The sequence below is a fragment of the Salvelinus alpinus genome, chromosome 16 (genome assembly GCF_045679555.1).
Source record: "Salvelinus alpinus chromosome 16, SLU_Salpinus.1, whole genome shotgun sequence".
Taxonomy (NCBI): Eukaryota; Metazoa; Chordata; class Actinopteri; order Salmoniformes; family Salmonidae; genus Salvelinus; species Salvelinus alpinus.
Window position 1 is genome coordinate 52,683,380 of NC_092101.1, and position 25,017 is coordinate 52,708,396.

The 25,017-nt window shown below is 44.3% G+C and overlaps 2 protein-coding genes across 4 annotated transcripts in view; one reads left to right on the plus strand and one right to left on the minus strand.

Moving 5' to 3' along the window:
• Positions 1 to 9,798, plus strand: part of LOC139541672 (histone deacetylase complex subunit SAP130-like) — a 35,161-nt gene extending 25,363 nt beyond the window's left edge. The window contains exons 15-21 of one of the 2 annotated variants that reach the window (XM_071346591.1): positions 251 to 352; positions 996 to 1,381; positions 2,207 to 2,461; positions 2,602 to 2,727; positions 5,067 to 5,167; positions 6,016 to 6,129; positions 8,671 to 9,798. In XM_071346591.1, coding sequence (XP_071202692.1) covers positions 251 to 352; positions 996 to 1,381; positions 2,207 to 2,461; positions 2,602 to 2,727; positions 5,067 to 5,167; positions 6,016 to 6,129; positions 8,671 to 8,829 — 1,243 coding nt within the window. In that variant the 3' untranslated portion in view covers positions 8,830 to 9,798. Of the gene's footprint in view, positions 1 to 250; positions 353 to 995; positions 1,382 to 2,206; positions 2,462 to 2,601; positions 2,728 to 5,066; positions 5,168 to 5,788; positions 5,926 to 6,015; positions 6,130 to 8,670 lie in introns of those variants that run through there. The other variant, XM_071346592.1, reaches the window with a different exon arrangement.
• An 8,195-nt stretch (positions 9,799 to 17,993) lies between these two features.
• Positions 17,994 to 21,720, minus strand: LOC139541674 (uncharacterized). 2 transcript variants are annotated; one of them, XM_071346593.1, is made up of 10 exons: positions 20,976 to 21,720; positions 20,712 to 20,888; positions 20,560 to 20,621; positions 20,391 to 20,477; positions 20,262 to 20,303; positions 20,022 to 20,193; positions 19,907 to 19,942; positions 19,254 to 19,808; positions 18,861 to 18,972; positions 17,994 to 18,766 (listed from the first exon to the last, which is right to left on the minus strand). In XM_071346593.1, exons 1-7 carry the CDS (start codon positions 21,037 to 21,039, stop codon positions 19,929 to 19,931), a joined length of 618 nt encoding a protein of 205 aa, XP_071202694.1. In that variant the 5' UTR covers positions 21,040 to 21,720; the 3' UTR covers positions 17,994 to 18,766; positions 18,861 to 18,972; positions 19,254 to 19,808; positions 19,907 to 19,928. The 2 variants fall into 2 exon arrangements, with proteins under 2 accessions (XP_071202694.1, XP_071202695.1); XM_071346594.1 differs by having other exon boundaries at positions 18,861 to 19,184.
• Positions 21,721 to 25,017: the final 3,297 nt, after the last annotated feature.

The window sequence follows — 25,017 nt, forward strand, 5'->3', positions numbered from 1 at the left end:
ACTTGATTGTTGTGATTTGCAGGCATGTGGAACATTGCTCTAAAATATACATTCAAATGAATTCGATATCGCCCAGCCTAACGTGTGTGTGTGTGTGTGTGTGTGTGTGTGTGTGTGTGTGTGTGTGTGTCTGTGTGTCTCTGCCTGTGTGTGTGTGTGTGTGTGTGTGTGTGTGTGTGTGTGTGTGTGTGTGTGTGTGTGTGTGTGTGTGTGTGTGTGTGTGTGTGTGTGTCTGTGTGTGTGTGTTTAGGTGTGGTGTTGGTAAGACTCTGATACCGGCGGTGTCTGGTGAGGCTCACAGCGGCAGAGTGGAGGGAGGAGTGAGAGGAGCAGGACAACCAAGAGCTGCAGGGTGAGCCTTCAGATGAATCATTCATTCAAAGCCTGGGTCATGCCTGTCCTGTAATGAATATAGGCTGCCTCCTAGATGACGCCCGATTTTCCCAGATGGCATCCTACCTGGCTGCTTTGCGTAATGTATTGTTGTCTCTAACTTCTTGACCTTTGTGCTGTTGTCTGTGCCCAATAATGTCTGTACCATGTTTTGTGCTGCTACCATGTTGTGTTGCTACCATGCAGTGTTGTCTGCCTTGCTATGTTGTTGTCTCAGGTCTCTCTTTATGTAGTGTTGTCTCTCTTGTCGAGATGTGTGTTTTGTCCTATGTTATTTTTTAATTTTAATCCCAGGCCCCCGTCCCCTCAGGAGGCCTTTTTGCCTTTTGGTAGGCCGTCATTATAAATAAGAATGTGTTCTTAACTGACTTGCCTAGTTAAATAAAAAAATATTTTCTAGATGGCACCCTATTTCCTAGATGGCACCCTATTTCCTAGATGGCACCCTATTTCCTAGATGGCACCCTATTGCCATTTGGGACATATCCATATTAGTATGACTCTCATCTCTCTCTCTGAGTGAGTCTAACATACCTCTCTCTCTCTCTCTCTCTCTCTCTCAGAGTGAGTCTAACAAGCCTCTCTCGCTCTCTCCCTGTCAGAGTGAAGCCTAAAGCAGAGGTTCACATGACCATGGTGGCTCCTCCAGTCCTAGTCATGGCTGCAGTGGAGGCTCTACCCTCCCAGGGAGGAGCGGAGCAGCAGGCGGTCTCTTCCCCAGCCCAGCAGCACCTATCCCAGGCTATCCCCTCCAACCTGCTGGCCCCCCGTGGTCCTCCACCGCCCTCCCAGCCCAGCTCCACTGCCCACCTCTCTGCCCTGCCGGCTGCCATGGCCGTGACACCCACTGGCCCCGCCTCCATGGCCAAGACTGTCGCCTCCCCCACCCAGCCCGCAGCCAGTAGCACGGCAGCATGCAGCGGAGGTTCCGCCCACACAGAGGTCAAAATCAAGCAGGAGACGGAGTCTATGGAGATGTATCAACCAGGTAACGTGTATACGTTTCCATCTCAATTCGTCTTTCTGTAATACCTCACGTCCTTTCTCCTTTCCCGTAGTCCTTCCTCTCGAGACCTTGTTCTCCAATCCGTTTTTGAGAAAGAGGTGAAGAAAGAGGATGTGAGGTAGGGTTGTGCGATTCTTTTTACGATTGCATCATCTAGCGATGATGGTGTCGACATCGTGATGTCACAAACGACGTTTTAGCATGTTTGAATTTGACTGCACCGCCGGAGTCTAGCAGCACACAGCAGGGTGACATGCAAATAGACTATTCCATAATTGCCATAGCCAAAATGTTTAATACATACAGTACCAGTCAAAAGTTTGGACACACCTACTCATTCCAGGGTTTTTCTTCATTTTCTATTTTCTACATTGTAGAATAATAGTGAGGACATCAAAACTATGAAATAACACATATGGAATCATGTAGTAACCAAAAAAAAGTGTTAAACAAATCAAAATATATTTTATAGTTTAGATTCTTCAAAGTGCCACTTTTTGCCTTGAGGACAGCTTTGCACACTCTTGGCATTCTCTCAACCAGCTGGGCCCCAAAGTGAACAGGGAGGAGACTAGGCAGGTACAGCGGGAGTGGTTCTGGGACGCCAGAACTTACTGTTGAGCCTTTTTTGAGATGTCGTGGGCCGTATCTGCTCCGTCATTCTAGACATCGCCGAACCTTAATGTGAGGAAAGATTCATTGTGAAAGTTCCCCAGTCCCATTTATCTTTCTTAAACAAGGAAATAAACCTGGTTGACATGCCCTGCACTGTGATTTACATGTCTGTCCCTCCTCTCCTCTCCTCAGTGCCCCAGCCCTCGGCGAACTCGGGCCTCAGCACCCAGCCCCACCAGACCAGGTCTCTTCACGGGGCCCCCTCCTCAGGGGACCTGGTTCCTGGTGCCTCCCCCAGGAAGAAGCCTCGCAAGCAGCAACACGTCATTTCCACAGAAGAGACTGAGATGTTGGAGACCAACAGTACAGATGAGGACAGGGCTATGGGCCACAGGCCCCTGGGCAGCAGGGCTAAGAGGAGAGAGTCCCCTCCCAGGGAGTATGTGGGTAGGTGGCTCCCTCTATACCATGCACAGTTTGCACTCACCACGGTGGGGTCAAATTCCATTTCAGTCAATTCAGGAAGTAAAGTGACATTCCAGGTCGTATCAGTTCTGATACTAGTGCTTTGCTGTGATTTGTCTCAGATGAGGAAGGGGTACGTTACGTCCCTGTCAGGCCACGCCCACCTGTCACTCTGCTGCGTCACTATAGGAACCCCTGGAAGGCGGCCTATCACCACTTCCAGAGGTACAGCGACATCCGGATCAAAGGTCAGTATTGGTCCAATCAGAACGCTGAACAAAAACTTATGCTCTTTTAAAAAAAATGTTTTTATTTTATTTCTCAGAATGTCCTTTTTTCTACATCTTATGAAGCGGTTCTGACTAGCAGACATAGTGTATTTGATTAAATATGTTCTGGAACGCATATAAGGTGTTATAAGCAGGTGTGAGCCTTTATAATGTGTTATTATGAGGCTTCTAATGTTATGTCGCTCTAAGTATGTTACTATTAAGTTATTTTACTCGCTGATTTGGAACTCTGGTTGTATATGTCAGAGGATAAGTTGTTATAAGCATGTATAAGCTTTTAGGTCCCGCTTTAAATGACGTTCAGCTTATAAAGTCTTCATAATGCCTTCATAAGCACTACATAAATGTGTTACAAAGCATCTATAACCGTATGTCATGCTTTATAAAGGGTTCATAAATGTGGCTTAACTGTGTGATGTAATCACCAATGTCAACTGTGAACGTAAGCCACTATGTCAACTGTGATATAATCGTGTGCTTTATAAAGGGTGCTGTGTCGTGCTGAAGATGGATGGCACACTCTTTAACGTAAAGGGATGTCAGTCACATGACAGCTCATCTCGTTCCCAGACACTTCCAACCAAGTGTGCGGAAAGGTCTGACGGACCAACACATGAAACCTGGCCTTTATTAGTTACGCTTACGTTTAAATTAACTTTTTGAGTTATAATTCAGACTTTTTGACTGTGTTAACCAGTGACTGACAAATCCTTTACTCAGGTAAGGTCACTCCTATACAATTCTATAGTGCTTCTACACCTGCATTGCTTCTACACCTGCATTGCTTGCTGTTTGGGGTTTTAGGCTGGGTTTCTGTACAGCACTTTGAGATATCAGCTGATGTAAGAAGGGCTTTATAAATACATTTGATTTGATATAGTCACTCCCACTAAGGCCACCTGTGAATGGTTGATATCCCAGGCTTATACACGGAGTATTACAAAACATGACATAGACTGACCAGGTGAAAGCTATGATCCCTTATTGATGTTACTTGTTAAATCCACTTCAATCAGTGTAGATGAAGAGGAGGAGACGGGTTAAAGAAGAATTTTTAAGCCTCGAGACAATTGAAACATGGATTGTGTATATGTGTGCCATTCAGAGGGTGAATGGGCAAGACAAAATATTTAAGTGCCTTAAAACGGGGTCTGGTAGTAGGTGCCAGGCACACCGGTTTATGTGTGTCAGGAACTGCAACACTGCTGGGTTTTTCACGCTCAACAGTTTCCTGTGTGTATCAAGAATGGTCCACCACCCAACGGACATCCAGACAACTTGACACAACTGTGGGAAGCATTGGAGTCAACATGGGCCAGCATTCCTGTGGAACGCTTTTGACACCTACAGAAACACTAACCTTGATGAAAGCCCCCAACATAAAGAAACACTAACCTTGATGAAAGCCCCCCAACCTACAGAAACACTAACCTTGATGAAAGCCCCCAACCTACAGGAACACTAACCTTGATGAAAGCCCCCAACCTACAGAAACACTAACCTTGATGACACACACACACACACACACACACACACCTCTCAGAGCAGCCTACAGGGTGTGCTACAGTAAAAGTATTGTAGGGGATTACTCAGTAGGCTCAGTATAATGTATATACGTTGTCATTTCATACCAGGCTCTGAATAATAGTATTGCTGGCCCATTCCATTGGCAGCCACAATGCCAGTCACTGTCAATGAAGTAGGCTAAAAACAGCTTTTAAAAGGCCTCAACAACTTTCTTTTTTTTTGCTGCTATGCATGACTGCGCTTTGGAGTTATCCTGCTGCACAGCATTGTGGGGGAAGTTGAGGTCAGGATTAATATTGACTAATGCACCAAAGAGTTGAAAGAAGTTTGACCATGCTAGAAATGTTTTAGAGTAATATAATTTTTATGCAATTTAGCGGACTCTTTTATCCAAAGCGACTTCGTCATGTGTGAATACATTTTTACATATATGGGTGGTCCTGGGAATTGAACCCACTATTCTGGCGTTACAGTGCTCTATCAAGATGCATGATGGGTTATAAATGCTTTGTGAAGCCTCAATTTAATATGATTTATAAGGTCTTTATTAAGTAGTGCTTATGCCACCCTTTATAAAACACAAGTTTATATATTTTACATAGTGGGTTATGTCACATTTGACATTGGGGTTGGTTATGCCACATTTATAAACCATGACGTACGGTTCTAGATAATGTATTTATGTAGTGTTTATGAAGCCTTCATAAAGCTGCACATCATTTAAAGCGGGGTCAGTTTGGTCATGTTTTCTATTTATGTGTCTGTATCAGAGGAGAAGGAGTCGTTACAGGACGTGGCCAACCAGAGAGAAGTAGCACGGCGAGCTCAGGGATGGAGGATGCACTTGTGTGTTGCTCAGCTCATGCAGCTGGTGAGTGTCGTGGGGGAGACGTCTCTCAGTTCTCATTTGCAGACATTTAGTGTCGTCGGGGAGACGTCTCTCAGTTCTCATTTGCAGACATTTAGTGTCGTCGGGGAGACGTCTCTCAGTTCTCATTTGCAGACATTTAGTGTCGTCGGGGAGACGTCTCTCAGTTCTCATTTGCAGACATTTAGTGACGTTGAGGATACGTCTCTCAGTTCTCATTTGCAGACATTTAGTGACGTTGAGGATACGTCTCTCAGTTCTCATTTGCAGACATTTAGTGACGTTGAGGATACGTCTCTCAGTTCTCATTGGCAGCCACCAGAGGACATTTAGTGACGTTTTAATTAGTGAAAAACAGTGAAATGTGTATTTCATATTTTGGATAATATAATGCAGTACTTATGTCAATGTTCCTTAATGTCTTGTTGAACCCTTAAGTCTTGCCCTGACCCCTGACCTCTAACCCTGTTCTGACCCCTAGTCGAACCTGGAGCATGATGTATATAGCATACTGACGTCCCCCCAGGCTGGATCTGTAACCTCTGACCCCTAGTCGAACCTGGAGCATGATGTATATAGCAGACTGACTTCCCTTCAGGCTGATCTCTAACCTCTGACCCCTAGTCAAACCTGGAGCATGATGTCTATAGCAGACTGACGTCCCTCCAGGCTGATCTCTGACCTCTGACCCCTAGTCAAACCTGGAGCATGATGTCTATAGCAGACTGACGTCCCTCCAGGCTGATCTCTGACCTCTAACCTCTGACCCCTAGTCAAACCTGGAGCATGATGTCTATAGCAGACTGACGTCCCTCCAGGCTGATCTCTGACCTCTAACCTCTGACCCCTAGTCAAACCTGGAGCATGATGTCTATAGCAGACTGACGTCCCTCCAGGAGGGGCTGATCCCTAAGAAGAGGGCCGGGGTCGACAACGAGCTGCACCGCATTAACGAACTCATACAGGTTTGTGGGTACAGTAACAGTAAATGTACAACATCATTTTCTAGCATGGGTAGGATGGTCATAGGATGGTCATCTGAATCAGGGTTAGTTTGGCAGCTGGGGTGAAAGAGGAGCGATTACGATAGAAGAAACCAAGTCTAGATTTAACTTTAGCCTGCAGCTTTGATATGTGCTGAGAGAAGGACAGTGCACCGTCTAGCCATACTCCCAAGTACTTGTATGAGGTGACTACCTCAAGCTCTAAACCCTCAGAGGTGGTAATCACACCTGTGGGGAGAGGGGCATTCTTCTTACCAAACCACATGACCTTTGTTTTGGAGGTGTTCAGAACAAGGTTAAGGGCAGAGAAAGCTTGTTGGACGCTAAGAAAGCTTTGTTGTACAGAGTTTAACACAAAATCCGGGGAGGAACAGCTGAGTATAAGACTGTATCATCTGCATATAAATGGATGAGAGAGCTTCCTACTGCCTGAGCTATGTTGTTGATGTAAATTGAGAAGAACGTGGGTCCTAGGATCGAGCCTTGGGGTACTTTCTTGGTGACAGGCAGTGGCTGAGACAGCAGATGTTCTGACTTTAAACACTTTATACACTGCAGTCTTAGAGAGGTAGTTAGCAAACCAGGCCAAAGACCCCTCAGAGACACCAATACTCTTTAGCCGGCCCACAAGAGTGGAATGGTCTACCGTATCAAAAGCGTTGGCCAAGTCAATAAAAATAGCAGCACAATATTGCTTAGAATCAAGGGCAATGGTGACATCATTGAGGACCTTAAGGTGGCAGTGACACATCCATAACCTGAGCAGAAACCAGATTGCATACCAGAGAGAATACTATAGACATCAAGAAAGCCAGTCAGTTGATTATTGACAAGTTTTTCCAACACTTTTGATAAACAGGGCAAAATAGAAATAGGCCTATAACAGTTAGGATCAGATTGATCTCCCCCTTTAAATAAAGGATGAACTGTGGCTGCCTTCCAAGCAATGGGAACCACCCCAGAAAGGAGAGACAGGTTAAACAGGTCAGAGATAGGCTTGGTGATGATAGGGGCAGCAACCTTAAAGAAGAACCAGATTGACCCAGATTGTTTTATTGGGGTGAAGTTTAAGGAGCTCCTTTAACACCTCGGACTCAGTGACCACCTGCAGGGAGAAACTTTGTAGCGGGTCAGGGGAAAAAGAGTGAGAAGCGTCAGAGCTAGTCACAGTAGAAGGGGTGGGTGATGAGGAAATGTTGGACGGGCAAGGAGGCATGGCTGAGTCAGATAGGAATCCTGACTTAATGAAGTGGTGATTAAAGAGCTCAGCCATGTGCTTATTGTCAGTAACAACCACATCGTCAACATTAAGGGACATGGGCAGCTGTGGAGGAGGAGGGTTTATTCTCCAGGTCTTTAACCGTTTTCCAGAACTTCTTGGGGTTTAGACCCACAGAGAGAGAGAAGTGCTCCTTAAAGTAACTAACTTTGGCCTTCCGGATAGTCTGAGTACACTTATTTGTCATTTGCCTGAACGAGAGCCAGTCTGCCTGAGTATGTGTGTGCAGAGCATTTCGCCAAATAGAATTCTTGAGGTGGAGTAATTCTCATTTTCTTTATGGGGGCGTGTTTGTTAACAATCAACAACAACAAAAAGGTCCAAGCGTCTTCGACAGAGGGGATCAAGCTGATTCTATACCAATTTACAGAGGTCAGGTCATGAAGGACTTGGCCTCTGATACCTATCAGGGTTATTTGTGAGGATAACAACAAGGGAGCTTAGCCTTATATGGGTGTTTGGAGTCATACCTTGTGGGATTGGTGATAATCTGAGAAACATTTAGGGAGTCCCATTTGCTTTAGGACTTGGTCAGGTGGTTTAAGCATGTCCCAGTTTAGGTCACCAAGCAGGACATATTCAGACTTAGTGTAAGGGGCCAGGAGAGAACTTAGGGCAGGTGGGGTGCAGGCCGGTACTGATGGAGGTCGATAACACCCAGCAACAGTCAACAAAGAGCTATTTGAAAGTTTCATGCTTAAAACCAGCAAATCAAATTGTTTGGGAACAGACTTGGTGGAGACAACCGAGTACTGAAGGTGATCCTTGGTAAAGATTGCCACTCCACCACCTTTGGAAGATCTGTCTTGCTGAAAAAGGTTATAACCAGAAAGGTTAACATCAGTATTCAAAACACTCTTTCTTAACCACGTCATCATATAGGTTAACTCATACAGGATGTGGGTACTGTAACAAATACATCATATAGGTTAACTTGTACAGGTACGAGGATTGATTGGTTGATTGATTGATTAAGTGATTGATTGATTGGTTGATTGATTGGTTGAGCGCTGACATTTATTGTCCTTCAAGAGGAAATCATTTTGACGGCTCACATGTCACACAAAAGTCACAAGTTCATTTAGCACAGTCACAGTTGAGGAGTGGGGAGTCCAGTCAATGTCAGTGCATCGATTTTGTTTTTATACTCAGTGTTACTCCATAGTGTGATACTTGTACAGTGTTGTCATGTAGGCCTAACTGAATGTTGGTTCTGTGTGCAGGGTAACATGCAGCGCTGTAAGCTAGTGATGGACCAGGTTACAGAGGCCCGGGACACTATGATGAAGGTTCTGGACCACAAAGACAAGGTCCTAAAGCTACTCAACCAGAACGGAGCTGTCAAAAAGTCTAACAAACTGAAACGTAAGGATCGGGCCTAGCCCGGGCTTCCTGTTCCATCACCAACGTCATGGATCTGTTCGTTAGAGCATGTTTTTAAAACTTTTTTAATTTTTTTTTTTGCAAACGGAAGAAGAACATGTAAAGGTTTCTCTGTGGACAAGTCAATGGGGGGGGGGGGGTGTAGTCCCTCCCTGTTTGTGTTTGTTTTCTGCTGCTTACGTGCCTAATGAACACGACCCACCTCTGCCCTAGCGCTACGGGAGGACAGGGTGGAAGAGGTGCTGGGAGCTATAGAGGTGGAACTGTTGGTACTATGACAGCTACTCAACCACACCCTCCATCTCTGTCGGAGCACTGAAGCTGGGTGGACGACGTAACTAGAACCCTCCTGTTGCTTAAGTCTGAAATCACTGTCTGGAAAGAAATCCCTCTAGGAATATGTTCTCACTGAAGAAGACTCAACACTGTGTGTCTTACAAATGGCACCCTATTCCCTATATAGTGCACTACTTTTGACTAGAGCCCTATAGAACCCTATTCCCTATATTGTGCACTACTTTTGACTAGAGCCCTATAGAACCCTATTCTCTATATAGTGCACTACTTTTGACTAGAGCCCTATGTGTCCTGAACAAAAGTAGTGCACTATATAGGGAATAGGGTGCTATTTGGAAGACAACACTGCCTGATGGCCCCTTCTTTTTGTTTTACTTTTTACAGAGCTCAGGTCTTATCGGTTTTCCTATTTTAGAGTTTATTTTGGGTATTATTTTGGTATTCAGTTCAAGTTACTTCTCGTCAAAAAGCAGAGGTTGAACGGAATCTTAAAAGCACTTACAAATTTAAAACATGTCGTAGGAATTGGAATCGGTAACATCATCATGTGAAGGGGGAAAACAAGACTGTAACGCATCGTATGAAGTGGATGGCGTTGCTCAACAATGTCTCGCTTTGGGGGGGGCGTTACTTTCACAACTACTGGCAGAAATAAAACCTTCGTGACGCATCTTTAAAATACCGCTGTATTTATTTAGAACTTCCTGTTCTGTTTCCATTTTTCAGCATTTATATGGTCTTGCCTGTGTGATTTACGATGTGGTGCCAAATGACAATTTTTGTTTCAATATTTAATATTTCTTATCATGGAAGATGGGGCACAACAGACTTAATTGTACTGTTTGTGTTATGTGTATATTAATGATGATGAAAATATTGACGGAGTGTTTGTTATTTTCAGATATTTATTTGATAATGAATGAGAGTCTGTATAATAGAGAGTTACATGCAGAGATGTTTTGAAATGGCTGACTAGTATAGTGGGTAATGGCTGACTAGCATAGTGGGTAATGGCTGACTAGCATAGTGGGTAATGGCTGACTAGCATAGTGGGTAATGGCTGACTAGTATAGTGGGTAATGGCTGACTAGCATAGTGGGTAATGGCTGACTAGTATAGTGGGTAATGGCTGACTAGTATAGTGGGTAATGGCTGACTAGTATAGTGGGTAATGGCTGACTAGTATAGTGGGTAATGGCTGACTAGTATAGTGGGTAATGGCTGACTAGTATAGTGGGTAATGGCTGACTAGTATAGTGGGTAATGGCTGACTAGTATAGTGGGTAATGGCTGACTAGTATAGTGGGTAATGGCTGACTAGTATAGTGGGTAATGGCTGACTAGTATAGTGGGTAATGGCTGACTAGTATAGTGGGTAATGGCTGACTAGTATAGTGGGTAATGGCTGACTAGTATAGTGGGTAATGGCTGACTAGTATAGTGGGTAATGGCTGACTAGCATAGTGGGTAATGGCTGACTAGTATAGTGGGTAATGGCTGACTAGTATAGTGGGTAATGGCTGACTAGTATAGTGGGTAATGGCTGACTAGTATAGTGGGTAATGGCTGACTAGTATAGTGGGTAATGGCTGACTAGTATAGTGGGTAATGGCTGACTAGTATAGTGGGTAATGGCTGACTAGTATAGTGGGTAATGGCTGACTAGTATAGTGGGTAATGGCTGACTAGTATAGTGGGTAATGGCTGACTAGTATAGTGGGTAATGGCTGACTAGCATAGTGGGTAATGGCTGACTAGCATAGTGGGTAATGGCTGACTAGCATAGTGGGTAATGGCTGACTAGCATAGTGGGTAATGGCTGACTAGCATAGTGGGTAATGGCTGACTAGCATAGTGGGTAATGGCTGACTAGCATAGTGGGTAATGGCTGACTAGTATAGTGGGTAATGGCTGACTAGTATAGTGGGTAATGGCTGACTAGTATAGTGGGTAATGGCTGACTAGTATAGTGGGTAATGGCTGACTAGTATAGTGGGTAATGGCTGACTAGCATAGTGGGTAATGGCTGACTAGCATAGTGGGTAATGGCTGACTAGCATAGTGGGTAATGGCTGACTAGTATAGTGGGTAATGGCTGACTAGCATAGTGGGTAATGGCTGACTAGCATAGTGGGTAATGGCTGACTAGTATAGTGGGTAATGGCTGACTAGCATAGTGGGTAATGGCTGACTAGCATAGTGGGTAATGGCTGACTAGCATAGTGGGTAATGGCTGACTAGCATAGTGGGTAATGGCTGACTAGTATAGTGGGTAATGGCTGACTAGTATAGTGGGTAATGGCTGACTAGCATAGTGGGTAATGTATTGAAATGGCTGACTAGCATAGTGGGTAATGGCTGACTAGCATAGTGGGTAATGTATTGAAATGGCTGACTAGCATAGTGGGTAATGGCTGACTAGTATAGTGGGTAATGGCTGACTAGTATAGTGGGTAATGGCTGACTAGCATAGTGGGTAATGGCTGACTAGCATAGTGGGTAATGGCTGACTAGTATAGTGGGTAATGGCTGACTAGTATAGTGGGTAATGGCTGACTAGTATAGTGGGTAATGGCTGACTAGCATAGTGGGTAATGGCTGACTAGCATAGTGGGTAATGGCTGACTAGCATAGTGGGTAATGGCTGACTAGCATAGTGGGTAATGGCTGACTAGCATAGTGGGTAATGGCTGACTAGTATAGTGGGTAATGGCTGACTAGTATAGTGGGTAATGGCTGACTAGCATAGTGGGTAATGGCTGACTAGCATAGTGGGTAATGGCTGACTAGTATAGTGGGTAATGGCTGACTAGTATAGTGGGTAATGGCTGACTAGTATAGTGGGTAATGGCTGACTAGCATAGTGGGTAATGTTTTGAAATGGCTGACTAGCATAGTGGGTAATGGCTGACTAGCATAGTGGGTAATGTTTTGAAATGGCTGACTAGCATAGTGGGTAATGGCTGACTAGCATAGTGGGTAATGTTTTGAAATGGCTGACTAGCATAGTGGGTAATGTTTTGAAATGGCTGACTAGCATAGTGGGTAATGGCTGACTAGCATAGTGGGTAATGTTTTGAAATGGCTGACTAGCATAGTGGGTAATGGCTGACTAGCATAGTGGGTAATGTTTTGAAATGGCTGACTAGCATAGTGGGTAATGTTTTGAAATGGCTGACTAGCATAGTGGGTAATGGCTGACTAGCATAGTGGGTAATGTTTTGAAATGGCTGACTAGCATAGTGGGTAATGGCTGACTAGCATAGTGGGTAATGTTTTGAAATGGCTGACTAGCATAGTGGGTAATGGCTGACTAGCATAGTGGGTAATGTTTTGAAATGGCTGACTAGCATAGTGGGTAATGTTTTGAAATGGCTGACTAGCATAGTGGGTAATGGCTGACTAGCATAGTGGGTAATGTTTTGAAATGGCTGACTAGCATAGTGGGTAATGGCTGACTAGCATAGTGGGTAATGTTTTGAAATGGCTGACTAGCATAGTGGGTAATGGCTGACTAGCATAGTGGGTAATGTTTTGAAATGGCTGACTAGCATAGTGGGTAATGTATTGAAATGGCTGACTAGCATAGTGGGTAATGGCTGACTAGCATAGTGGGTAATGTTTTGAAATGGCTGACTAGCATAGTGGGTAATGTATTGAAATGGCTGACTAGCATAGTGGGTAATGGCTGACTAGCATAGTGGGTAATGTTTTGAAATGGCTGACTAGCATAGTGGGTAATGTATTGAAATGGCTGACTAGCATAGTGGGTAATGGCTGACTAGCATAGTGGGTAATGTTTTTGAAATGGCTGACTAGCATAGTGGGTAATGTATTGAAATGGCTGACTAGCATAGTGGGTAATGTTTTGAAATGGCTGACTAGCATAGTGGGTAATGTATTGAAATGGCTGACTAGCATAGTGGGTAATGTTTTGAAATGGTTGACTAGCATAGTGGGTAATGTATTGAAATGGTTGACTAGCATAGTGGGTAATGTTTTGAAATGGCTGACTAGCATAGTGGGTAATGGCTGACTAGTATAGTGGGTAATGTATTGAAATGGCTGACTAGCATAGTGGGTAATGTTTTGAAATGGCTGACTAGCATAGTGGGTAATGTATTGAAATGTCTGACTGGGATGGTGAGTTTCACGGTGTGATTGAAGACCGTACATTATGCGTTTGGTTTTAGAGGGAAGTATTGTGCTTGTCGTGTAACTACAATGAAACGGATTTGTGTTCAAAATATAACAAGTTGTATATGAAAGTGTTTTAACTTTTTTTTTTTTTTTTTTCATTGTCTCTTTTGGCTAATTTTGGAGGTTTTGTACTTCATGAAAACATGTTATGTTTCTTTTTCAGATGTTATGATCAGACACTTTGGGCCTGAACATTCAGCTGTTGTACATGAGTTCTCTGTTATTCTAGTAAATCCACTTCAAGGAAACTGTATTCTCAGTCATTTTTGTTTTATATGTACTGTGAAGACACTAGCTTTGTTCCACGGATGTTCCCATTGTTGTGGAGTCGACTAGAGCAAGAGTTCTCAAACTTTATGGGACCCCTTTTGTGATAGCAAATTCATCAGGGACCCCCTCATAATCAGAACACAACTCAAGTGAGATAAAAAAAAAAATTAAAAGCCTGCCCGAAACCGCAGGGTGCTTTCCAGAGGGTGGTGCGGTCTGCCCGACGCATCACCGGGGGAAAACTACCTGCCCTCCAGAACACCTACAGCACCCGATGTCACAGGAAGGCCAAAAAGATCATCAACGACAACAACCACCTGAGCCACAGACTGCTCACCCCGCTATCATCCAGAAGGCGAGGTCAGTACAGGTGCATCAAAGCTGGGATCGAGAGACTGAAAAACAGCTTCTATGTCCAGGCCATCAGACCGTTAAATAGCCATCACTAGCCGGCTACCACCCGGTTACTCAATCCTGCACCTTAGAGGCTGCTGCCCTATTTACATAGACATGGAATCACTAGTCACTTTAATAATGTTAACATTCTACTTTACTCATGTCATATGTTTATACTGTATTCTATTCTACTGTATTTAGTCAATGCTACTCTGACATTACTTGTCCTAGTATTTTATATATTTCTTAATTCCATTCTTTTACTTTAGATGTGTGTGTATTGTTGGATATTACTGCACTGTTGGAGCTAGAAACACAAGCATTTCACTACACCCGCAATAACATATGTCACATACACATGTTTAGCATAAAATTTGATTTGGTTTGTTGCCTGTGAGCCTCCCAGGCCCATGTTGCCCAGGGTTAAGAAGAAATTGTAAACTAATAATATTACACTTTAAACCTATTCCACGGATCTCATGCCCAAAAGTTTTTTTTAAACCTCTACGGGATCGGTGTCCCCCCCGCGGGACAGTTGAGCTAACGTAGGGTAATGTGATTAGCATGAGGTTGGAAGTAACAAGACATTTTCCCAGGACATTGACATATCTGATATTGGCAGAAAACTTAAATTCTTGTTAATCTAACTGCTCCCACTCCCCAACGTAAAAACTATTTTCACCTGACCCTCCCCAACGTAAAAACTATTTTCACCTGACCCTCCCCAACGTAAAAACTATTTTCACCTGACCCTCCCCAACGTAAAAACTATTTTCACCTGACCCTCCCCAACGTTAAAAACTATTTTCACCTGACCCTCCCCAACGTAAAAACTATTTTCATCTGACCCTCCCCAACGTAAAAACTATTTTCACCTGACCCTCCCCAACGTAAAAACTATTTTCACCTGACCCTCCCCAACGTAAAAACTATTTTCACCTGACCCTCCCCTTATACTGTAAATAAACTGCTCTCCCTCCCCCCTCATAGAATGAACTCCTAATAATGTAATAACAATTATGTAGTGACCGTGTGTTTATAAATGTGGATGTCTAGTTTGCCACTTCAGCTTTTGTGACACAGGCGATGCCACGGGACTACGGGCCAGAAGGTTGAGGGTTCACCGGACCACCACGGACTCACTCTCATTACACTACGATCAGATCATCAAAATGTTCTACCAAAAGGTAGATGTGTGCAGGTAGCCGACGTGTGCAGGAGACGTTTTGGACCGACGTGTGCAGGTAGCCTACAGGAGACGTTTTGGACCGACGTGTGCAGGTAGCCTACAGGAGACGTTTTGGACCTACGTGTGCAGGTAGCCTACAGGAGACGTTTTGGACCGATGTGTGCAGGTAGCCTACAGGAGACGTTTTGGACCGATGTGTGCAGGTAGCCTACAGGAGACGTTTTGGACCGATGTGTGCAGGTAGCCTACAGGAAACGTTTTGGACCGATGTGTGCAGGTAGCCTACAGGAGACGTTTTGGACCGATGTGTGCAGGTAGCCTACAGGAGACGTTTTGGACCGACGTGTGCAGGTAGTCTACAGGAGACGTTTTGGACCGATGTGTGCAGGTAGCCTACAGGAGACGTTTTGGACCTACGTGTGCAGGTAGCCTACAGGAGACGTTTTGGACCGACGTGTGCAGGTAGCCTACAGGAGACGTTTTGGACCGATGTGTGCAGGTAGCCTACAGGAGACGTTTTGGACCTACGTGTGCAGGTAGCCTACAGGAGACGTTTTGGACCGATGTGTGCAGGTAGCCTACAGGAGATGTTTTGGACCGATGTGTGCAGGTAGCCTACAGGAGACGTTTTGGACCGATGTGTACAGGTAGCCTACAGGAGATGTTTTGGACCGATGTGTGCAGGTAGCCTACAGGAGATGTTTTGGACCGATGTGTGCAGGTAGCCTACAGGAGACGTTTTGGACCGATGTGTGCAGGTAGCCTACAGGAGATGTTTTGGACCGATGTGTGCAGGTAGCCTACAGGAGACGTTTTGGACCGATGTGTGCAGGTAGCCTACAGGAGATGTTTTGGACCGATGTGTGCAGGTAGCCTACAGGAGACGTTTTGGACCGATGTGTGCAGGTAGCCTACAGGAGATGTTTTGGACCGATGTGTGCAGGTAGCCTACAGGAGACGTTTTGGACCGATGTGTGCAGGTAGCCTACAGGAGACGTTTTGGACCGATGTGTGCAGGTAGCCTACAGGAGACGTTTTGGACCGATGTGTGCAGGTAGCCTACAGGAGATGTTTTGGACCGATGTGTGCAGGTAGCCTACAGGAGATGTTTTGGACCGATGTGTACAGGTAGCCTACAGGAGACGTTTGAAGCAGCCTAATCAGATTAAAACTTTGTGACTGGTTGAGTTTGACACGTTTAAAAGGTAATACATTTAAAAAGTGAAATGACAAATATTTAGCCTGTATTGAAGCGGTAGGTTCTAGGTGCGCGAGGAATAGCTGCTGGGATTAGAGAGGAGGCAGAGTGATGGTTAATCATTCCTGAATAACTGGGCCTGCTGGGATTAGAGAGGAGGCAGAGTGATGGTTAATCATTCCTGAATAACTGGCCTGCTGGGATTAGAGAGGAGGCAGAGTGATGGTTAATCATTCCTGAATAACGGGCCTGCTGGGATTAGAGAGGAGGCAGAGTGATGGTTAATCATTCCTGAATAACTGGCCTGCTGGGATTAGAGAGGAGGCAGAGTGATGGTTAATCATTCCTGAATAACTGGGCCTGCTGGGATTAGAGAGGAGGCAGAGTGATGGTTAATCATTCCTGAATAACTGGGCCAGCTAGAAGCATACAGTGCATTCTGAAAATATTGACTTTTTCCACATATTGTTACGTTACAGCCTTATTCTAAAATTGATTAAGTCATTTTTTCCCCCTCAACTACACACAATACCCAATAATGACAAAGAAAAAACAGTGATGAGCTTGGAGGGTAAACTCATCACTTAGCTCGGGGCCCTGAGTCTGAACCCGGCACTGTGCAAGCTGGTCCTGGACTTCCTGATGGGTCGCCCCCATGTGGTGAAGGTAGGCATCGACACCTACACTACACTGATCCTCAACATAGGGGCCCCACAAAGATCTATACTCCCTGTGGCCACAACAGATGACACAACAGTGGTAGGCCTGATTACCAACAATGACGAGACAGCCTACAGAGAGGAGGTGAGGGCCCTGGCAGAGTGGTACCAGGAAAATAACCTCTCTCTCAACGTCAACAAAATGAAGGAGCTGATCGTGGACTTCAGGGGCCTGTTGCACAAAACTAGGATAAGGGATTAAGCCAGGATATCTTGGTGATCCTGGCTCAATTGATCCGTAATCCGGTTGCACTAAAGATGGATAGGGGGCAGGAGGATATGTTATGGTATAAATTACCATGGAGATTTATTCTGTGGAGCTAGCCTGCTCCAGACCAGGCTAAATTCCAGGATCTATTTAATCTCATCCCTAATGTCAGTCAGCAGTCACCACAAATGGAAACCAATAGTTATTTCACTGCTCACTATACATTGTTATCACATATAACTAGACCCACTGTTATTATTTAAACGTTTGTGATCATTAATTTCAATGATTTTGGATAAAAAATGATTTTTAGATGATGTTGCTATCATTAGATAATTTACAGTTTCCCATAGACTATAAGGCTATATATAAAATGATAGAATATTAGGGCCACAGAGGGGAAAAAAACACAAGTCATAATATTGTAACCAGTTGTTTTAAAGGAGGACAGTTGTTAAAATGACAGATGTGGGGCATTTCGTGAAATTGTACTTCAGTATGGTTTCATAAACAAAGACATGCTGATGTGCCAGAATATTAAGTATCACATTGTCATAAGTATCAAAACTGTAAAAACAATATGTAGCTTTTCTGCAGAAAGAACCAGCCTCATAAATTTATGACTTTATCCTTTTTCTTCAGTGTGGCCCTAGTACTCTGTCATATAAACAAATACACATTCCATATGAATATAAAAACACAATGTGTAACATTATGTTCCTTTATTGAATAAGGACAAAACAAAGCAGGTAAACCATCAGCTCCTTTCGAAACTGAAGTCACAGTGACTCTACAAGATGGAAAGCACAGAATCCAAGCATATTATACAAAATGATACATACACATTCAAAGGTCTGTATATAACACACCCTGCATGTCTGCACACTAAAATAAATGCAGGACAAATCCATACACATCAACTGAACAGACAAATGAATGGATGCAGTAGCCTCCCTGCAGCCTTGTATTACACACAGTATACCGCACAAACATCATAAGAGGCCAAATTCGTCAAAAAACGAACCCAAAAAAACCCAATTTCCTCTGCCACCGCAGGACATATTTAACCAAAATTGAAAGCACACATACTAACTAAAATAATTCAACACATATTGGTCCCTCAGCAGCCGACCACTGTCGTCATCAGGGAAGATTGCCGGATTGTCCCAGTCCATGGCTGGTGGCACTCTGGGGGCCCTCTCCTTCCTCAGGCAGGCCACATTGTGGAGGACAGCACAAGCCACAGTAATATCACATGCCCTAACAGGGCTGACCCTTAATTTGTGAAGGCAGTGAAAGCGTGCCTTCAGGAGGCCAAAGGTCATTTCAACTCTGGCCCTGGTCCTGGCATGGGCATGGTTGTAGGCCTGCTGTGCTTCCTGGGGGTCTGTGAAAGGTGTCAGGAGAAAAGGCTGGCAGCCATACCCCCTGTCTCCCAGCAACACACCAGAGAATTCACCTGTCAACACAAAATCTCATCATTACTACCTCATAAACACAGTGATATTCTTGACACAGCCATGATGGTTATAAATAGGGGTTGTGTGGCTTACCTTGTGATAGGCACTGATAGATTTCAGAGGCCCGAAAGATTCTGGAGTCATGGACTGAGCCAGGCCATTTTGCCACAACATTGCTGATCACACAGTCAGCATTGCAGACCATCTGAAATCATAAGATGAGGAATATTACACCAATCAATGCACATCACTGGCAATGCAGAGTGTTCGTCAATGGACAATATCAAAAAGTTATGTTCACCTGAACATTAATGCTGTGAAAGGATTTCCTATTCACAAAATCGGCCTCATGGGCACCTGAGGGGGCTTTTATCCTTATGTGTGTGCAGTCCACTGCACCAATGACATTGGGGAAACCTGTCACACAAAGTAATGAGTATCCTACTATGTGTTAACAGTTGTCCTGTAATTTGTAGATCCTCTTACCTGCAATCCTATAGAACTCCTCTTTGATGTCACAGAGTCTTCTGTGGCCAGGGAAGGAGATGAAGACATCTGCTAATGCTTTGATAGCCAGACACACACTCCTTATTGTGCGGCAAATTGTGGCCTTGTTCAGCTGTTCTGCATCCCCCACTGAGTACAGGAAGGCTCCACTAGCAAAAAAGCGCAAGGCCACACAAACCATTTGCTCCACACTCAGTGCATGGCTCCGTGCAGTGCGGTGCTTAATCCTGGGACCCAGTAGTCTGCATAGATACCTGATGCCATCTGCAGAAAACCTGTATCTTTCATATAGATGGTCATCAGGGAAGGCCAGTGGGTCCAACCGGTCCCTGAAGACCCTTTCTCGCCTGAAGGCTCTCCTCAGCACAAGTGCTTCTTCATCCACCACATCTCGCACGAATGGGCATGCCATTGTCAGAGCAGAAAGGAACACACAATTTTGGGCCTTCATATAGGCTAGTGGCCACACCTGGTGCTGGGGGGGTGGGCAAAAGAGGGCGATGCCTTATAACGATGACTTGGTTGTACTGATTGCTGGGAAAATAAAAAAAACCTTAGAAAGATGCCACCGTCCTGTGTGCTCACAATAAGAGCTCATATGTCATGGCTCACTTGACTTTACGAGAATATACCTAATTTTTATTTTGAGCTGTGTCATCTTCTTGGAGCTGGGGGAGGAAAGAAAAATAATGATTAATACATTTGTGTTACAGTTAGCATACAGTGTACATTGAAGGCATATCTCACCTCCCTCAAGTTTTTTTATTTCAAGGTCCAGTTTCCTAATTGTCCTCTTTTTTATTTCGGACTCCAGTGCAAGATTTTCCATCTTTTTCTTCTTGTACTGAATGTCTATGTCTGCCAGTTCTATTTGGCGCCGGAGGTGGTTGCCATACAACTTTCTGATAGCTTGTGAGCTCTGTGAACACAATACAATTAGCGCAGCTGGAATTTGGCAGGATGTGGTGTCCTTTTATTAATACGCACTATGTTGCCAGGCTGGTTTTCCCACTGTATAGCATCTGGGTCCTGTAAAATAAATTAGATTTTTTGATTTTGATGAGGACTCCTCACCATTGTAGAGTAAATAGTACTTTCACAGTCTTAACATGATACCTCATGCCTTCTGGAATCCAGAGAGATGGTCTCCTCCTCATCATCGTCTCCATCATGTGCTGTTGCTGCTGCACTGGGGCCTTCACCCTATCACATTTAATCGGATTCATATTGAAGCTAGTAGACAAGACATGCCAGGCCTACAGTATGCCTTTGATGGAGTACTCACTGGATCAGCATCGTCTGGTGCTTGTGCTGGTGGCTCTAACAGGAACACAGTGCTGCCAGACACTGCAAGGCAATAGGTAAACCAAAGTCAGACAGTCCAAATTGATTCAATATGAATGTGGTTGTATCCCATGTAGAGATGGAAGGACATACCTTGAATGAAGCGGGTGGCATCTTGGGAGGAACCTATGCTCGTCTCTTTCCCCCCAGGGATCCCCTCTAAGACGGGCCTGCCTTTATTTAGCTCCAAGGCCATGTCCTCTGCTGGGGTAAGGTCAGCCTTTGGTGACCCACCACCCGTGCCTTGTCTGTGGGTATTCTTTTTCACTGCTAAAACAGTACAGACAATGTGTGAGCAGGCACCTTCTGGGTACAATATATGCTTGTGCTTTGTTAAATATTAGTCAGGGACCATACCATTCTGCAGAATGTTCTTGTATTTGATTTTGACCTGCTGCCATGTCCGTTTTGGCCCGTTCATGTTTAATCTACACACACACACACACACACACACACATTTAATGGAGTCACACTGCAAAAAATTACTTGGTATTTTTGTCTTGTTTTCAGTAAAAATATCAAAACATTTATCATAGCTTTATACAGTGTGATGGAGTTACTTTACACAATTTCACTCATATCTGCAGTGCATTTCAATAAAAAATTTAACCGTTTCATAATTACAGTACAACTGCATTTTTGGAGATGTGAATTAAATATTTGAATTGTAATTGTGATGTTTCAGCGGAGCGGTGAGTGTGTAATTGTGCACTACTTACGCATTCAGGCGGTCTGCAATACTTTGCCACGCTTTTTCTCTTTGCTTTATCACTGTGGCGGTGTTGCCTTTCTTCTTAATTATATCTTTTACCTCCTCGTATGCCTCCATGAGGATTTGTGCTTCCGACGGGAAAAGTACGCGGCTCTAGTTGCCATGGTAAATCAGTTAATCTGTGATCTGTGGCGGGGTCTATTTGAGTGAGCCGTGAGCGCGCACCTATCCAGGATTGGTTTCACCTGGCTTAATGAATCCGTGTCTGCTCATCCTGGCTTGGTCTTTGTGCAACCAATTAAGCCTGGACGCACATGTTTTGGCTTCATTGAGCTCAGCTGAGTCATTTATCCCGGATGTCTTAATTCTACTTTTGTGCAACAGGCCCCAGGAGACAACAGAGGGAGCACGCCCACAACGACGTGGCAGCAGTGGAGAAGGTGAAAAGCTTCAAGTTCCACTGCGTACACATCACTGACAATCTGACATGGTTCACCCACACAGACCGTGTGGTGAAGAAGGCACTACAGCGCCTCTTCAGCGTCCTGAGCTTTGCCCCTAAGACCCTCGTAAACTTTTACAGATGCACCATTGACAATATCCTGTCGGGCTGTATCACCGCCTGGTACGGCAACTGCACCGCCCGCAACCGCAGGGCTCTCCAGAGGGTGGTGCAGTCTGCTCAACGCATCACCAGGGTTACACCGCCTTCCCTCCAGGACACCTACACCACCCGGTGTTACAGGAAGGCCAAGAAGACCATCAAGGACCTCAGCCACCCGAGCAGCCTTTTCACCCTGTTATCATCCAGAAGGCGAGTTCAGTACAGGTGCATCAAAGCTGGGACCGAGAGACTGAAAAACAGCTTCTATCTCAAGGCCATCAGACTGTTAAATAGTCACCACTAGCCGGCCCCCGCCCAGTACCGCCCGCCCTGAACTTAGCCACTTGTCACTAGCTGGCTGCCACCAAGTTACTCAACCCTGCAGCTTAGAGCTCTGGGAGTCTTGGTGGTTCCAAACTTCTTTTATTCCAAACTTCTTTCATTTAAAAATGATGGTGGCCACTGTGTTCTTGGGGACCTTCAATTCTGCAAACATTTTTTGCTACCCTTCCCCAGATCTGTGCCTCGACCCAATTCAATTCTGTCTTGGAACTCTACAGACAATTCTTTCGACATCTTGGCTTGGTTTCTGCTCTGACATGCACTGTCAACTATAGGACCTTATATAGACAGGTGTGTGCCTTTTCAAATCATGTCCAATCAACTGAATTTACGACAGGTGGACTCCAAGTTGTAGAAACATCTCAAGGATGATCAGTGGAAACAGGATGCACCTGAGCTCAATTTCGAGTCTCATTGCAAAACGTCTGAATACTTAAAATATAAACAAGGGATTTCAGTATTTTAATTTTAATACATATATATATATATACACTACCGTTCAAAAGTTTGTGGTCACTTAGAAATGTTCTTGTTTTTTAAAGAAAAGCACATTTTTTGTCCATTAAAATAACATCAAATTGATCAGAAATACAGTGTAGACATTGTTAATGTTGTAAATTACTATTGTAGCTGGAAACGGCAGATTTTTAAAAATGGAATATCTACATAGGCGTACAGAGGCCCATTATCAACAACCATCCCTCCTGTGTTCCAATGGCACGTTGTGTTAGCTAATCCAAGTTTATCATTTTAAAAGGCTAATTGATCATTAGAAAATCCTTTTGCAATTATGTTAACAGAGCTGAAAACTGTTCTGATTAAAGAAGCAATAAAACTGGCCTTCAGACTAGTTGAGTATCTGGAGCATCAACATTTGTGGGTTCGATTACAGGCTCAAAATGGCCAGAAACAAAGGACTTTCTTCTGAAACTCGTCAGTCTATTCTTGTTCTTGGCCTTCTAGGCAGAGTTGCAAAGAAAAAGCCATATCTCAGACTGGCCAATAAAATAAAAGATTAAGATGGGCAAAATAACACAGACACTGGACAGAGGAACTCTGCCTAGAAGGCCAGCATCCCGGAGTCGCCTCTTCACTGTTGACGTTGAGACTGGTGTTTTGCGTGTACTATTTAATGAAGCTGCCAGTTGAGGACTTGTGACGCGTCTGTTTCTCAAGCTAGACACTCTAATGTACTTGTCCTCTTTGCTCTTCCTAATATTTCCAAATTTCTTAATTCCATTCTTTTACTTATTAGATTTGTGTGTATTGTTGTAAATTGTTAGATATTACTGCACTGTTGGAGCATTTTGGCAAAGCAATTAACATTTTGTCCTGAATACAAAGTGTTCTGTTTGGGGCAATTCCAATGCAACCACTCTCCATATTTTCAAGCATAGTGGTGGCTGCATCATGTTATGGGTGTGCTTGTAGTCGTTAAGGACTGGGGAGTTTTCGGGATAAAAAATAAATGGATTGGAGCTAAGCACATGCAAAACCTTAGAGGAAAACTTGGTTCTGTCTGCTTTCCACCAGACACTGGGAGATTAATTCTCCTTTCAGCAGGACAATAACCTAAAATACAAGGCCAAATATGCACTGGAATTGCTTACCAAGAAGACAGTGAACGTTCCTGAGTGGCCGAGTTACAGTTTTGACTTAAATCTACTTGAAAATCTATGGTAAGACCTGAAAATGGTTGATCAACAATGATCAACAACCAATTGTACAGAATTTGAAGAATTTCTTTAAGGAATGATGGACAAATGTTGCACAATCCAGGTGTGGAAAGCTCTTAGAGACTTACCCAGAAAGACTCACAGCTGTAATCGTTGCTAAAGGTGCTTCTACAAAGTATTGACTCAGAGGTGTGAATACTTTCTGTATTTAATTTTCAATAAATTTGTAAAAATTTCTAAAAACGTATTTTCACTTTTTCATTATATGGTATTGTGATCTATTTTTAATTTTGTCTGTAACACAACAAAATGTGGAATAAGTCAAAGGGTATGAATACTTTCTGAAGGAACTGTAGAATATCTTAATCAACATTGTTTATGATACATTTAGTGTAGCAATCCACTGAAATATAATGTAATTCAGATTTTATTAGGCTGCTTTTACAGCCCTCTTTTACATGCCGTTCCTGTTACTAACAGAGGTGTGACAACACCACCTATGCTAATGCTGAAATGGAAACAGTGACGCTACAAGAGAAAGGTTTGAGACGTGCTGGTTGCTATAAGGTATCCCTTCCCTTTAGACCTTAGAGTGGGCCAACTCGGGGTGGGCCTGCTCGGGATGGGCCTTCCTCGGGGTGGGCCAACTCGGGATGGGCCTTCCTCGGGGTGGGCCAACTCGGGATGGGCCTTCCTCGGGGTGGGCCAACTCGGGATGGGCCTCCTCGGGGTGGGCCTGCTCGGGATGGACCTTCCTCGGGGTGGGCCTTCCTCGGTGTGGGCCTTCCTCGGGGTGGGCCTTCCTCGGGGTGGGCCTGCTCTCAGTGTACCTGTACTGGGTGTTACCTACACTGGACCTACCTGTCATGCGTTGACTGTAACTGCTCTGATTATTTCCCGTGCTGAGTGTCTGAGATCAAAGTCTTCAGGTCATAAAGGGGTGCTGGTTGTGCTGTGTTGGCATAGCTCTCGTTGTCCTCCTGTTTCCTGGTTCACAGTACTGCCTGTTTTATTTCTCTTGGTGGACTGGACCGGACAGACAATTGAACAGTGGCTGAGGACTGA

Excerpts from the sequence above, each read along its gene's own strand:
- LOC139541674 (XM_071346593.1), bottom strand. The coding sequence starts at position 21,039 with ATGAACGGGCCAAAACGGACATGGCAGCAGGTCAAAATCAAATACAAG. Across the intron at positions 20,304-20,390 it reads TGGATTCCAGAAGGCATGAG|GACCCAGATGCTATACAGTG; the intron begins GTATCATGTTAA and ends TTTATTTTACAG. Across the intron at positions 20,194-20,261 it reads AAAACCAGCCTGGCAACATA|AGCTCACAAGCTATCAGAAA; the intron begins GTGCGTATTAAT and ends TTGTGTTCACAG.